The 16,138-nt window shown below is 35.6% G+C and overlaps 1 protein-coding gene across 1 annotated transcript in view; it reads left to right on the top strand.

Moving 5' to 3' along the window:
* RDX (radixin) overlaps positions 1-15,250 on the top strand; it is a 36,396-nt gene extending 21,146 nt beyond the window's left edge. Inside the window, exons 4-14 of the mRNA XM_084226559.1 lie at positions 851-946; positions 2,260-2,534; positions 3,756-3,839; positions 4,281-4,427; positions 5,892-5,988; positions 6,592-6,755; positions 7,367-7,497; positions 9,585-9,745; positions 10,660-10,752; positions 11,590-11,832; positions 12,818-15,250. Of these exons, the coding sequence (XP_084082685.1) occupies positions 851-946; positions 2,260-2,534; positions 3,756-3,839; positions 4,281-4,427; positions 5,892-5,988; positions 6,592-6,755; positions 7,367-7,497; positions 9,585-9,745; positions 10,660-10,752; positions 11,590-11,832; positions 12,818-12,982 (1,656 nt within the window). The 3' untranslated portion in view covers positions 12,983-15,250. The remainder of the gene's footprint in view (positions 1-850; positions 947-2,259; positions 2,535-3,755; positions 3,840-4,280; positions 4,428-5,891; positions 5,989-6,591; positions 6,756-7,366; positions 7,498-9,584; positions 9,746-10,659; positions 10,753-11,589; positions 11,833-12,817) is intronic.
* Positions 15,251-16,138: the final 888 nt, after the last annotated feature.

The following is a 16,138-nucleotide window of genomic DNA, read 5'->3' on the forward strand; positions in this document are numbered from 1 at the left end:
ATAGCTTTCTTGCCTTTTTGCTTTACAACCAGTACTTTGTTCACATAATTTAAATTGTTATCTTTTATGTACAGTGTTTTGCTTTTTTAAAAAATGATCTTTTATTGAGGTTCATCTTTTTACTGTTGCTAAGAGATCTTTATGTAAGGTTTTTTACAGCAGATTTTTGTCACATCACTTTCATCCTTTTTTAAAGTCCTGGGGGACTTCGTTAGTCTACTACAATTCTATTATGAAAACAGCTTGTGTTTTTCATCCATCTTTTTAAGCAGTGTATCCATAAAACAACCTTTCCTCTAGTCAAGGACAATTTTGCTTCTTTAGTAGCTTTTGCTGATAGACCTGATCTGAAATCTTACAGGGAAGTCATGTATGTTAAATTAGGAGATGATCCTTACCCTTTTTATCATTAACTCTTAGAAGATGGCAGAACTATTTGAAGGAAGAAGTTCATCCGCATTACATCATACTTGTTCACAAATATTACTCTTTATTATCATTTTACCAGTTGTCTTCTGTTGAAGTGTACTCGCTTCACCATAGGGCTGCAGGTCACTTCCCAGGTGTGCTTTATAACCTCAGGGTCCTGTTACTACCTTCTGTTCCTCAAATGCTGGGTCTACACAGTGGGCTGCACGCTCCAGTTGATAGCTTAGAGTGTTTGAGTTTATTTAGAACTCTGGTGTTCTCTGAACTTGATGTTTTGGTACTATTTTATCTTTTTTTTGTTCTTGTAAGACTTGATTACATTTCAGTTTGAAATTGTTCACATAGCTTTATTAAGCTACACAATGCCAGTTAAAAAATGTATTGTAGTGATTACTGATGATTATGGCTCATTTATCTTTAGGTGGTGAAAACTGTTGGTCTTCGTGAAGTCTGGTTTTTTGGGCTGCAGTATGTGGACAGCAAAGGCTACTCAACCTGGCTGAAGCTAAATAAAAAGGTAACAATTCCCTCATATTTAGCCAAGTGTACAGTTTGAATAAATTGTATAAGCTTTGCTGATTTAATATCTTAAGTGAAGTATAGCTGGCTTCAAATTTACTTGAAAAATTGCACTTCATGTGCTTTAAATGACAAAATAGTTAACTTAGATTAGTTATAAAGAATATGCAAAGCTGCATCAATATTTAATTTGAGGAGATAGTTTCCAGTACTGTGGAATGCATGCATGCATGCATTAAGAAAACTTGAATTCATATGATTGATTGTCCCATTTTCATGTAGCAGAACATAATAGAATTATTGTTTTACAGTTTGGGCGTGTGTACAAGAAGTATTTGAGCTTCAGGAATTTGTATGCATACATTAAATAATTATCATTAAATAAGGCAAAATAGTCAGCTTCTAAAATTTAGGTATCTGATAGGTAGACTGTAGGATTTTTTTTTTAATTTTTTTTTTTTTTTGCAAACGGCATTGAGTACCTCGTATTTCCCAGTTACTGGGAACTGGTTCATTTTACTTTAAATTCTAGTTGTGAATTTGAATAGTCACTTCTTGTTTTAATGTTGGCTGTCAAATTATTTGTTAATGACACTGTTTAGAATGGAGATACTTGTTTTTTAGTTCAACCTAATCAAGAATACCTTTTTATCTTCAATATTAGGAGGCAAATTGGATGGGTTTTAGGAGCAAGTCCCACTGTCTGCACTTATGTAATCTTTGCTTCTCCTCTGTGGTAAATCTAGTCAGTTAAGCCTGCCAACCACCAAATCAGTCTCCTAGAATTTCATGTGTGTCTTGTTTCATACACAATAAACATTGTAGTGCTACAGATACACAGGGACAGAAACAAAGTACATCTATTTGTTTCAATAGTTGAAACACTTTTAAAAGAATCCAACTTCAAACTCACATTGAAGAAATGTGCTGTAGTTCTTGCTAACGAGCCATTGTTAGACCCTAATTTATTACTTCCTGCAAACCATCCTTGAATGTAGTTTTGGTCTTTTCAATGTCTTGCAGCTTCTTAGTTTCCAGGTTTTTATTGTGATAAATAAAAATTCACACAAGCCTACCAAAAAAAAGAAAAAATTCTCCAATCAGCCTTTAAGTAGTATTTCAGAATTGTCTGGTTTATTCAAATTGATGAACTTGTTTGTGCCATGTGAACCTTTCAGTGAGTTCCACAGTGGGCTTGTCTGGAAGCTCTGGGTTTCAGTGTAGAGGAGCTAAAGAGTTAAGTACTATTAAATCGCATTTAATTTACCATTTAGTGCTCTTTTTATTTTTCTCTTTATTCCTCTTCCTCAGGTAACACAGCAAGATGTACGGAAAGAAAATCCTTTGCAGTTTAAGTTCAGGGCCAAGTTTTTTCCAGAGGATGTATCTGAAGAATTAATTCAGGAAATAACACAGAGACTTTTCTTCCTGCAAGTCAAAGAGTCAATCTTAAATGATGAAATATATTGCCCACCAGAAACTGCAGTTCTTCTGGCTTCCTATGCTGTCCAGTCCAAGTATGGAGATTACAGTAAGGAGATCCATAAACTGGGCTACCTAGCCAATGACAGGCTTCTCCCCCAGCGGTGAGTGAGATGGGGTTTGCACCAAATGGTGCACATAGGCTTAACTCTAGCACATTCTTTATAAATAAAATATTAAGTGATAACATGCATTTAATAGTGGCTTTCTCTTAGAGTTCCTCTTTTTGCTAGTAAAATTTAGAGATCCTGTTTTAGACTTTAACAAAGAAGCATCACAGCTACATGTTTCTTGAGATGTATTTCTGGTCCTGTCCACAAACATCTGCACAGATTTAATTTTACACATTTCCAAAGTACTCCAAAATAATTTAATGTTAGTGGAGGCCTGCTTCTGCTAAATTAAAATCAAAATTCTCCAATACAAAAGTAACTAAAATTAATTTGGTACTCTCTCCTTTTCTTCAGTTTTCAGGTTTTTGCACACTTAAATGACAATAATTTCCTAAAAGTAAGTGTGCTGCAAATAAAATATATTGCAGTGCTTGAGTACAACACAAATTCATATACTTAAGGTGTTCTTTTTCTGTAGACAAATGCTCAGATGATCTTTTAATTGTCCTTTAAAACAGCTTCTCCAGAAACACCTGAAATGCTGGGTGCATGGAATGAAAGCATAATAAAGTTATCATATGCATTTGAGTTCTTACTGCAGTACTACACTGAAAGTTCTAGTAGGCCAAAATATAATTCCATCATTGCAGCCTCTTGTAGATTAAACATTAAATAGCCTTCTGAAGCTGGTTCCCTATTGATTTTATTCATAAAGAAAAAATAAAAAGAACCCAAAACCACCAAAAAAAAAAACAAACCCTCGACAAGGTTGTCTGCTAACTTGTTGTAATGTTTTACCTTTTCTTTCAAATGACAGCAGAATGAACGCTTGGGTGTATCTTTGCAAAAATAGAGATTAATTTGCAGCATTGTTTCCAGAGGATCCTATAGGTGTGCATTTTCAGCTATTGTAAACATTACTTTTTATGACTTAGCTGAGATATGCAATGGTTTGACTTTGATATTACAAAGAATATAGAATACCAAGAAAAAAGAGGTGACTTTCACACTATTTTGGTGTGGGAATTTGGAAATACAAATTAGAAGGGAATTTGTTGAAATACAAAGCTTCTGTTTCTGTGCTAAAAATACGAGCAGTATATAGGAAGTCATCTTTTAAGTTTATTCAGTTAAAGCATATGTTGTGCTGTGCAACAAAAGAGGTTAAGTTGGTTGTCAGTGTCATTTAAGAGCAACAATTTCTATTCACAGCGTGCTAGAACAGCACAAACTGACAAAAGAACAGTGGGAAGAAAGAATACAGAACTGGCATGAAGAGCACAGGGGAATGTTAAGGTAATACTGTAAAAAATGTTCATGACACCTTTCATTATTATTAGGGTGTGTTTTGGGAGGTATTTGTTTGGGAAGTGGCTTTCTTTTATTCTGACCAAGGTGGGTAGTTATGAAAGACTTCCATGAGAGTTGAGTTTCCAGCTAGGTTGTTGGTTTACCTATATGATTTCTAGTAAGGCTGTCAATGGCCTTCATCCACAGTTGCCTGCATCTAAAATACATTTATTATTTGCTTATCTCATGGAAACACAAAGTGCAATGATTGGACTCTACTTGGATATTAGGGTGTAGAGCTCTTAAAGGTATCTGAGTTAAACTATTTTAGTGAGATATTTAATTCATAACTAATTTTACCCCAGCTGTTTTTTCTGTAGTTCCCTTATTCTTACATTGTACTTATGATTTCTTGTCTAAACTATACCAATTTTTCTTCTTCATCAGGGAAGATTCTATGATGGAATATCTTAAGATAGCACAAGACTTGGAAATGTATGGAGTCAACTATTTTGAAATAAAGAATAAAAAAGGAACTGAATTGTGGCTAGGAGTTGATGCTTTGGGTCTGAATATTTATGAGCATGATGATAAGTAAGTGGGAAATAATAATTTTGCAGTTCTGTCCTAGGAGTTGCTATCTGAGATTGTACAACGCCCACCTTACTGTGTGTTCACTAAGATCTGGCAAAACAGGTTCTCCTTCTAATCTATGTAAGAGATGGAAAAAGAGGGAGAGAAGTTAACTGCTAGAATGTTTGAATTTTAAAGATTAGGCATGCAAAAGAAAGGAAAGGAGAAACAGTTCTATGGAAGTTTAAATGTACATTGCTTTATGTGGATTACTACAGCCAGACCATCTTTATATGGTTTCTTCCTGTACTTTTCACTCAAAACATTCCCTTGGGTCAGGATGGAAAGGACATTTTAAAGCTGAGCAATGTATTTAATGAGAAACATTTGTAAGAGCCATAACGAGGATTGTAGATGTTGGAGCATGGAAAACTTCGATATTTAAAAGTGAAACCTTTTAGACACCAAAGAAAATAGATCATTCATGTGTCCTGATAAAGAGACCAAATCATCTCTTCTACTTGAAGAGGGAAGAGCTGAAATGTAGGAAATATGAAGAATTTGGAAATAGAGCAAGAGACTTGCTCTTTTCTTTCTTTCCAAGCACTTCTTAGTAGTATCTGATGTCAACAGACTATTCACAGTGATTTGAAGTTACACATGATATGTCAAATTCCAGATGGGAGCAGTCAACATTAGACATATATACTCTGTAACAAAATTCTGTAAGCCTTAATTGCCATTAGATGGCAATATAACTCCTGAAAGCAGGAAATATTCAAAATGTTCAGATCAGATTGAGCTATGAGGCAATTTTTTGGTATTTCCTGTCTCCTGATAGTTAGCAATCAAATACTTAAATATTTTCTGGTATTTATAATTAAGATAATATGAATTAAAAAAAAACTTCAGTGCTGACAGAAAAATATTTACTGTTATGGCGGTTGATGCGTAACATTGTAACAAATTCTGAATTTAATGTATTTCATTTAAGATGCAAGGGAAATAAATTTAACTTGAATTCAGAAAATGTAAGAACACAAATCTGAGCTAAACAGAAGTACAGTATGGCTGAAAGTTACTTTAATTTCAGTATTTGGAATGGCAGTTTCTCACATTTCAATAGTTACTCTTTCAAGTGAAAATAGAGTTACCAATGCTATATAAGGAATGAGTAAATTTTGTGATGTTTAGCATGTAGGTAATAGTAGTAGAATAAGTCACAATCAAAATTTCTAGTGTTACAATGCCATGTAATTTATTAAAATGTAATTAATTTGATGGAATATTTTTAAAAAGAAAAATCTACCAAAATATACTTGAACTGTTGTTAATGTTTGCATTAAAATATAATGTTGTAAATGTAATATTCTAAATGTAGCTAAGTGTAATAGTGAGAATAGTGCAGTCATAAGCCTTATTGAACTCATATCTATATAAAGTGCACATCCTTACTGCTTCTAATGAGAATTTTTTTCTCTGAAGGCTGACACCCAAGATTGGTTTTCCTTGGAGTGAAATAAGAAACATCTCTTTTAATGACAAAAAGTTTGTCATAAAGCCAATTGACAAAAAGGCCCCTGTAAGTAGTGTGTACAATAGTATCACTTGCTATATGAAGAGATTTAAGCCTGCAGGGACTTGCTCTGGCATTAAGGCATGAGTAAATGCTGATAGAATAGTCAGTAGTCAAAAGAAAATGTTCATTTTGAAATATGATACTTTTTTTTTTCTCTTTTTTCCTTCTCATTGATACTTCTAAATGTTGAGGGGTTTTAAGTCAACTAATACTTTGTGATGCATTGAAAAGACAGCATAAGATGTTAAATTCTCTGCCTCTTTCCTGTTTTTCTTTGTGCCTTTTTTTATTACAACAGCACATTTTATGATACTTTCTAGGTTAAATGACTTCAGAATAGAGTAGAGAATAGTCTCATTTTTTTGAAAACTTTTAAATATTTTATATTAACCAGCTAATTTCTGCAGTATTCAAGGTGCAATTTTGAATTTATCTTATAAGTCTCTGACAGTAAGTAGGTTTATAGATTATGGTGTTCACTTGCTCAAAACATCAAAATACTTGTAAGTTTTCATTTAACCAATGCAAGAATGCAGTAATGCTTTGAATCCTGTCTAAGTGTATTTTTTTAGGTTTATGGATATACTGGAATTACTTTTTTCCTAGGATTTTGTTTTTTATGCACCCCGTCTGAGAATTAACAAGCGAATTTTGGCACTGTGTATGGGAAATCATGAATTGTACATGAGGCGGAGGAAACCTGATACAATTGAAGTGCAACAGATGAAGGCCCAAGCTAGAGAAGAGAAACATCAGAAACAATTGGAAAGGTAATTAACAAACTTCCATGAAACAGAAAAAAAAGTCTACCTTTTTAAGAAGTCATAGAATGTAGTATATCTTAGAATTCTAGAAAAGAGAAAACTGCTTTTCTTTCTGCACTGTGTAAGCAGGTTTGTGAATTGGCATGGCTCCCCTGTCTTAATATAAAAGCGTATCTTTTTTAAGCTTCCAGCACAGTAATAGTAGCTGTACTGTTGTTCCTGTTATGTATTTTGTGCAAGTCTTACCTCTCTGTTGCTTGATTCTTATGGAATTTTATACTCTACAAGTGAACCCTTAAAGCAAGTTCAGTGAAGAATGTCCTGGCTTACCTTTAATATATTTAAAAAATACTGTTGCTATTTCTAGCCCAGATGAAACATAATGCCTAAAATGCAGATATAATTCTAGATTTACCTGGCTGAACCAAGGTTGATTATCAGTCTTCTTCATAAATTGTTCTTCTCTAAAGTATTTTGAAGCAGAAACAGGATTAGAAGCATTTAAAATTGTCCTTTCTGCAAGCTGAATAAACTGAAAAAATTTGCTACCTGCATCCAAAGAGTATCATTTAATATGTTGGAGAGTAAAAAAAAACCTTTTCACGATTTTTTTTCAGAGCACAATTAGAAAATGAGAAGAAAAAAAGGGAGATAGCAGAAAAGGAAAAGGAAAGAATAGAGCGTGAAAAGGAGGAATTAATGGAGCGCTTAAGACAAATTGAGGAGCAAACAATGAAAGCTCAGAAAGGTGAGGTCATAGATTTCTTAAATCTAGTGACAGTGCTTAGTTTAGCTGGGTCCTTCAGTTCCACAATTCTTTTTGTATGTCAAAAGTGTGTTTTGGTACTTTGGGGGGGGGGGGGGGGGCTAAATTTATTTTACTAATTGTGGCAAGAATTTAGTGGTGTTTTATTTGATATGAGAGATATTCTTTCTTAGTGTTTAAATGACAGTGTGCATGCTTTTGTCTGTATCTTTTAAATATAAAACCAATTTCTAATGTAGCAAAAGTTTTGATTTGAAAAGAAAATTAATTCATACACTCTTCAACTCAGAATTATGAAATGTTCAAAGTGCTGAACACCTGGAGTTGAAAGGAGCAGGGAAATTAGAGGGGAAGATTCAAAGTACTTTCTGTAGGATTTTGTTGAATTTAGCTTTTAATTTGGAAATTCCTCATCCCTTCCTCCTTTCCTATTCCCTTGTAAGATTTGAGAAATTCAGACATGAGTGACAAAACATGTAGTTTCACCAATCACAGTTCTTTGTGTTGATTCACCCTGTAGATTCACTGCCTCCATGACTTCCCAGTCCCTCCTCTCCATGTTTGGTTTTTTTTTCCTCCTGCTTCAGGTTTGTTTCACATTCATAAAAGTTTTGTCGCTCCTTTCGTTTCCTAACTCTTGGCTTCAAGCATCATGGAGAAAATCACTGATTAACTCGGTGCAAATAAAGTACATAAATTACATATGCCTGGCATTGCTCTCCAGCTCTACCCCTGCATTTTTCAGTCTTTCAATGCAGAACAGACACATCCAGACAAGTAACACTCTAATTGTGCTGTGGAATTGTTTAGGGAGAGCTATTTCGCCCAGGACAAAAGAGTGTCAGAGTAATTCTGGAGCTTTGACAATACACATTTTCTCATAACTTTGTGAGCAATATAGCCTAATTTCTGATGCAATACAAAATGTTCACGTGTTGCTGGTCTTTTTAGCCTTCTATGCACACATGGAAAAGTCTTTATATAAATGGTTAGTTTTGTGTTCTCCATCTTCACAGGAAGATTTGTTTGAGTAGTGTTTTTAAATAGTTTTGTTTTATTTAATTTCTAGGTACTGGATTTGTAGAACCCCACATACTTGTGATGCTGTTCATTTAATTTTATAACTGTAGTAGCAGCCTGGGAAACCAACTGAAGAATAATGGTTGCTTTACTACTTAACACTAGAAGTACAAAGATAAAGCATGTGTCAGCATATCTGGGGAGGTGCTTTTATAGTATTAAAGCTTGTGGTGAAGGCAAATGGATTGTTGGGAAAAATGAGTAGTTGTTTAGGTTTTCTATTGAAGGAGTCTATGAGAGCTGTGCCTAGCTAAGATCATAGCAGAAATTTTATCATTAGAATCAGTAGAGAGCTTTAGAAAGACTTTTTTTCAGTCACCTGGTTTTTCTTATTGGGAAGGAGTATAATTTTGTCTGTGTAAACCTAACCTTCCAGTATTCCTAGATTATTACTTCTTCCTATTTCACTAAGGGTTCTGCCCTTTAGATTTGAATATTTTGCTATGCAGGCACCTGGACAGCTATTATCTCTCCCTTGATTTAAAGTTTTCCTCCTCTGATATACTAAGAATTTTTCTGACCCTTCTAGTAGGTCTTAAATCATTTTGCTGGAGGCACGTGTCTAAATTTTCAGCTGCAATTAAGGAATCTGTCAGGTATTTCAATAAAAAAGAAGAGATTTTTTTTCTTTCTGTAAGAGGGTGGTTTAACATACATGAAGTATCCTCACAGTAGGAGCATGTATATGTACCTGTATCTGGGTTTTTAGTTTTATCAGTGAGGTGACACTTTTTTGAAACACTAGGCTGTCAGAAATGTCAAGTGAGATGAAGCATATCCAAAGAATAACTTAAAGTGGGGGGGAAACCAGACATGGAACGGAGCTCTGGGTAACACACTCAACAGCTTTTCTTAGTTTGAGGTGGCCTTGTAAATCTTGGTTAGTGTTCTAGGTTACTTTATTTTGGGCATGTTACAGCTGGTATCTGTGATACACATGAGGAAGAGCTAGGTAGTGATACCTTGTCTGCAAACCTTCCTCTTGGCAGAGCTAGAGGAGCAGACTCGAAGAGCTCTAGAACTGGATCAAGAACGGAAACGTGCAAAAGAGGAAGCAGAACGCCTGGAAAAAGAGCGTCGAGCAGCTGAAGTAGCCAAAGCTGCTCTAGCCAAGCAGGCAGCTGATCAAATGAAGAACCAGGAACAGCTAGTAAGAAACTTTAATTTTTTTCCTCAAAATAGGATTAAAATTAGAGAAGACAGTTGAAAATTTAGCCTTTACCCTTGATTATGTCAAATGAAGAAGTACATTGAAAGACAAAAGTACTTGAAATACTGTTACAGAGTGTTGTGGGAACTGTTTTAAAAAACTGCATTAGACTTGCCACTACTTTGCAAGGCAAAAATAAAACTCTGGGTCTGTAGGAGATGAAAAGGAAAAGATGACCGCCACCTTTCAGGCTGACAAAACTCATTACATTCTCTTTCTAATAGTCTCAGGCTTATCCAGCTGAGAACCTGAGTAGCTTCCTTCTGCAGCCCTTTGGGAAGCTTGTTTGCTGAGGCGGGTTTGTTCTGAAGCTTGATGGTAATGGTGGAGAGCTGGTGACACTGGGGTTTGTTGGGGTATTTTTTTGCTTTTCCTCTCCCGTTGCCAGTATTTGCAGTGTCTTCTCACATTTTGTTAGACTACTTCTAATTCAAGATTTGTGAATAATAATCAAGAAAGGCATGAAAATAGAAGAAATTATTTCTCAACTATAAATAAGCTTTTGATCTTTAAACTTGGCACATAATTCTGTTGGCAAGATTTAGCTTAATAGTACTGAGATTATGATCCAGAATCATATGCTAGTTTGTAATGACAGCTTGCTGTTTCCCAGCAAGCTTTGGAAGTGCAGAAGATAATTTTTTTTTTTTTTCTGGACATGTTTCCATTAGGCAAGAGTACTCTGATTCATTCCCTCTGTCATGTATGCTTAAAATTTCTATTTTTCACAGAGAAGTGGTGGATGTAACTAACTCTTTTCAAGCTGGATCATAGCAAAGGTTCTGCTTTCTTCCACTGCAAAGCCAGACTGATACCAAATTAAAACTACTTCTTTGTTCTTTTGTTTGTTTCAGGCAGCAGAAATTGCTGAATTCACGGCCAAGATTGCACTTCTAGAGGAGGCCAAGAAAAAGAAAGAAGAGGAAGCTTCAGAATGGCAGCACAAAGTAATGAGCCCATGCTGTGTCAAGTCAGAACTTCAAAGAGGCTAAGGGAAATGAGTGTGGAAATCTCACTAGAAGTCCATGGGGTCAAACCTCTCTCTTTCCATTAGGCTTCAGAAAAGTCTTTCTTAAAGGTTTTTGTCCTCCAGTCTACTGAAGCCAGCCTATGCTTCTGTTTAGCTCATTTCTTGATATTACATAGTCAAGAAGGGGGGGGCAGATTCATCACAAAGGTATGGTCAAAGATTAGAAATTGCACCCTTTTGTGTGATGGTGAAATAGACTGGAGCTTTGTGTTAGAGAGGAAAACACTTCAGGAGGGAGGTGTATAAAATCATGAGGTTTGATGGAAAGCTGAACCAAAACAGTTAACAAAGGCATGTGAAATGCAACTGGGCAAAAATTTAAAGCAAAATAGTATGTCTTCATAAAATCTATAATTAGCTATGGAATGTGAGTAGTTGATGTGCATAGGTTCCAAGAGGGTTTGAACAAATTTTAGTAAGTTCTGGTTAAGTATGAAATTTGAAATCATCACCTTTGATCTAGGAAATCCCTGAGCCCTAAATTTCAGGAGGCTAGGAAAGTTGGAAAACAATTGCCCTATTCCTTCACTCTCCTCTTGTCTACTGTTGGAAATAGCTGGACCCTAGTACAGCTTATTTTGAGCCATATCTGGTTTTTATTCTGTGTCTCTATTTGACAATTTTCAGTGTGTAAGCTAGTCAGTCAGTTATAAAGAACGGTTTCATGTATCTGAGAACATGTCAAATTTTTATTTTTCTGACTTTTGTTTGATAAATCATTTAAAAAGATACTAAGTACTTTTGCTGTATTTAGGCTTTTGCAGCCCAAGAGGACTTGGAAAAGACCAAAGAAGAACTGAAATCTGTGATGTCTGCTCCTCCTCCACCTCCACCCCCACCAGTTATTCCTCCGACAGAGAATGAACACGATGAACATGACGAGAACAATGCTGAAGCCAGTGCAGAACTGTCTTCTGATGGTGTCATGAATCACAGGAGTGAGGAAGAGCGGGTAACAGAAACACAGAAAAATGAACGTGTTAAGAAACAGCTCCAGGTAATGAAGATTCATAGTTGTATCAGCACAATTCAGGCTTTGGGTTTTCATCCTTCTTTTGTAAGAAATGTCACTGATGCTATGGTCTGCCAAAGAAACAGCTTCTTTATAATTTAATAGGTTTATTACCAGTTTACCAACCAATATCATTCATAGTGTTCTAGAAATGGAGTATATAGCAAGATTGGATGTAAGATTGTGCTTCATAGCTTTAAAATGTAAGTATGCTGTTGCATTGGCCAGTAAATGTTTCTAATAATTATATCATTTCCAGAACTCTGCATGTTAAAACATAATGCTTTCCTTTTTCAATACCAAAACTATTTAATTGGTATGAACAGATGTTTGTTTGATAGTATTTATGTTTGTTTGTAGTCACTCATAGTTGTTGTAAATGCCAAAACTCAAATTACACCAATTTCAGATTATTCTTATTTCCCTAAAACTGAGCAATTCCTCCCAGGCTAAGTCTTACCCCTCGAAGCATAATAATCTGTAGTACTGGTAGCCCTTTTCCTGATTACAGGATGTTTATTTGGGAAGAAAACAGAAGAAAGGAAAGCTGCTACTTTGTCTGGCAGCATTGTCTTAGTAGCATGTATGTTTAGTATTCTTGCTTGGTCAGTCACTGACGAGATGAGGGAGAAAAGTCTTTAGTTACAGAAAAATTGAAAAATAAGGTGGTTTTCCTGCTTTATCCTGCTGGTCCCTTTCTGCTTAGATTTCATAGTGTATGGGGCTTTTTTTTTTAATATAGTTTGATGTTTACACTCATGTTAGGAAAGAATCCTATGCTCTCCTTATCTTTCCTTCTGCATTCCTTCTGCTAGATCTCACAGCTTGAGTTACTGAGGAGCACAACAAGCATTCCATAGGTTGGCATTCAAGAAATTCTTATCCAGGTTGCAGAATAGTTGTTATCAGAAACGCCAGAACTGTTAAAGGATTAGTCAAAGCACTTAAATTCAAATATTTTATTCAACAGGCTTTAAGTTCAGAGTTGGCTCAAGCCAGAGATGAAACCAAGAAAACACAAAATGATGTCCTTCATGCTGAGAATGTTAAAGCAGGCCGCGATAAGTACAAGACTCTCCGGCAAATCCGACAAGGCAATACAAAGCAGCGTATTGATGAGTTTGAAGCAATGTGAGAGCTGGTATTTTGCATATATGTTCTTCGTAAAGCTGAACCACCAACAGAGAAAAAAAGCAGGCCTTTGCAGATTTGATGGATTGCACCCCACTTTGCCAAAGCACTTAATACCAGGTTGACTACAGTGACTAGAAGACAAATTTAGGGGAAGCTATTCAACAGTAAGGCAGTCTGTTACCCCTAGGTTTTGGGTGGGGGAGGGTGTGGAGGTTAAGAGTAGGTTTTTCCCCATTGTGTTTTCAGTTTCATTGTTTGTTTGGGTTTTTTTTTCCCCCCTTTGGAAACAGATGTGAAGTATTTAATGACTGACAAGTGTATATATTGCTTAAACATTAAAAAATAGAAAGAAGAATGGAACTGTACCTACACTGGATAGGTACTATTTCAGTATGAAGTTCAAAATTAGTTTTCAATGTAGCTACTCCATTAAGAGTTTAATACTGCTCACTTTCAGTTTTGGTTGTTTTTTTCTTGTTTTGTTTTGGGGGTTTCTGTGTTTGTGTTTTTTTTTTTTTTTCCCCAAGTGAAATTCTTTGGTGTTTCATGTCCTGTCATCATTGATGGTTTTCTTTGCCTACCTGTTCACAAAGGTCTGGATGGCAGGTGGTAGTTCCAGGAAATGTTTTTAAATGGAACACTACCTGTGGGCAGCACATGGCTGCTAATAGGCTTGAGTAAGTATTGCTTTTCCTAGCTGATTCTTTTAGATGTGCAAAATGTTCCAATGCAGCAAAGAGGAAAAAAAATAAACAAAGCTTAATGATGTGCTATTTGCTTGTAATTATTTTATTTGCAGTAGGGAGACCTGGACCTTTCTGGCAAGGGAGCATATGAAAACATCAGTCCCAGGGAGGGGACAGTATCCTACCTCACTACTATGTACATGATGACTGGTCCTTCAAACACCATGAAAATAACTGTTTAAATTGACTGTCACTACACAATAACATCAAAGATTGCTAGGAGACCTTACTCCTAGGATTTTGTTTTACTTTATTATGGATTTATAATGCTGAGTACTGTCTAACTGCCTTCTGTTGAGTTTAAATTGTAAAAGCATCTGGTGTATTTTAAAGCTGTAACCTGTCACTGGTATACTATATTCTGGGAGGGGTGTAGAATGTGTGTGTCAGTCAGTTTGGGTCTCAAATACAAAATGATACGTCCCAGAATTGGAGTAAAAGTGTTTGTAGCTTCAGTTTTCAGTGAAGCTAGTATTGTAATTATCATATCTGATGTCAGATTATTAAGTCCTTTCCCTCTTGAAAAGGAAACCTGCTCTTTTAAGAAATTTGCTTAGAAATTGAACTTTACTAATAACATTACAGTTAATGTGGACTTCAGTTACTCCCTATGTTAGAGTACCCTAGTAAATATTGACAGTGGAAGAACCTAGGTTTCTCTGAGGATGGTTCAGCTTTTTTTCTGTTTGATTATTATGCACTCATAAATTTACACTCATCTATTAAAATTTGCCATTTTATTAAACATTTTTTTCATGCACAACAGGTCTAAATTTCTCATGAACAGGCCGACTAAGTTTGTTTTTTTATTTTGCGGAGTAAAAGTTTGGCTATGTGGGGTGACATCATGAAAATTAAATAAAGATACATTAATATATTTTTGGTTTGTGGGGCTAAACATATCTGCTTGACCTTGAAGACTGATGTGCAAATGCTGTGCACATGCTTTAAAATGCTGCTTGGTGGAAGTTGGTGTTTCAACTTGCAGTGCATTGTAAGAACAGTTTTTGTTTCACGGGCTTCATACGCCGAAGCTTAAGCAAATTTCTGAAGTATTTGAACAGTTTGGCATGGCAGGTGAAATACTGTGCTTCCAGTGAGTTTTCATTTTTCCCTGAAAAGTGTGCACTAACACTGATCCATCAGTTTCCGTGTTTGGAAAAAACACCAGTAAAGATTGTTGTTCATAAATCTACAACATGTAGAGTAGGACTGAATGGATTCGATCCATTTATAAAGCGGTGTGATTTTTTTTTTTTTTTTTTAATTCAAACAACCAGGAACAACCATTTGTAATACACGTTTTCATAATGAACAAAGTGGTAATAGCTGCTGTCACCAGCAGTTGGGAACACTTACTGGTGCAGAAATACTAAGAATACATCTAATGATTACTCGGTGAAGTAATTTTCCACATGCTTTTTCCTTTAGCATCATGTTTTGTGTTGTACAATTAAGCTACAATTACATCTACTATTTTGGATAACATTCATTGGTTAACAATAAAGAGATACAGTTAATTTCTCTGAGGTCCATTGTTGTTATTTAATGCACTTTTTTTCTGACCACTTTAGTGAGCACAGTCCTGTAGCCTCTCTTTCCAGAGCAGTGTAGAAATTTTGATCTTTTTGTTTCACACTCTGGTCAGAATGAAATAAAAAAAAATCAAATTGTACCCCTAGAGAATAGTATTTTGCTTAAGAAATTACCACATACAGTTAGGAGGAAGCACTGGTGTTTGTCGATTCAAAACAGGATGTGAATCATCACAGCAAATTTGCTCTCTTGAGAACAGAGGGTAATTTGGCCTTATAAGAGCTCTGTGGGTAATGTAAGAACTTTCAATCACTGCCTACATATTGCTTAGCCCCAGGTTAAGTGAAATTTAGTTTAATGGGTCAATATTTTAATTATTGTTAAACCTTGATCTCTTTGTTTTTTGGTTTTTTTGATACTGTGCCTTATAGTAGACAGTGCTGTCAAACACATGCATGGCCATGTGTTTTAAACAATGGCAGGTTAATGGGCTTTTTCATTTTTCTAATACACTTGATAAAGACAGGAACAGTCCCATGTAAATAGGTGTACAAATGACCTGCTAAAATGTTCTCACATAAATTAGATATCCTCTCAGGTGCCATTCCCTTCTCTCTTGAATTTGTTTGGCCTTGCACTCAGTACAAGCACATGACCCTATCTGTTACTCCATAGGGCAGAATTGCCATGGGGAATTAAAACTTGGTACTGGTAAACATGCATATTTCTAGTTTGATACTTCCCTCTTGTTGGAGCCCCTCCTGCTGAAGCCGTAGCTCTGGGGTTTCTCACTTGTTAGAGAGGTTTGAGAGCTTCTGCATAGGTATGTAGCTTTGCAATAGTGTGGTTGAAAGGGGAGGCAAGTGCTTTGAAAG

Source organism: Fringilla coelebs (assembly GCF_963513975.1).
Source record: "Fringilla coelebs genome assembly, chromosome: 2".
Classification (NCBI taxonomy): Eukaryota; Metazoa; Chordata; class Aves; order Passeriformes; family Fringillidae; genus Fringilla; species Fringilla coelebs.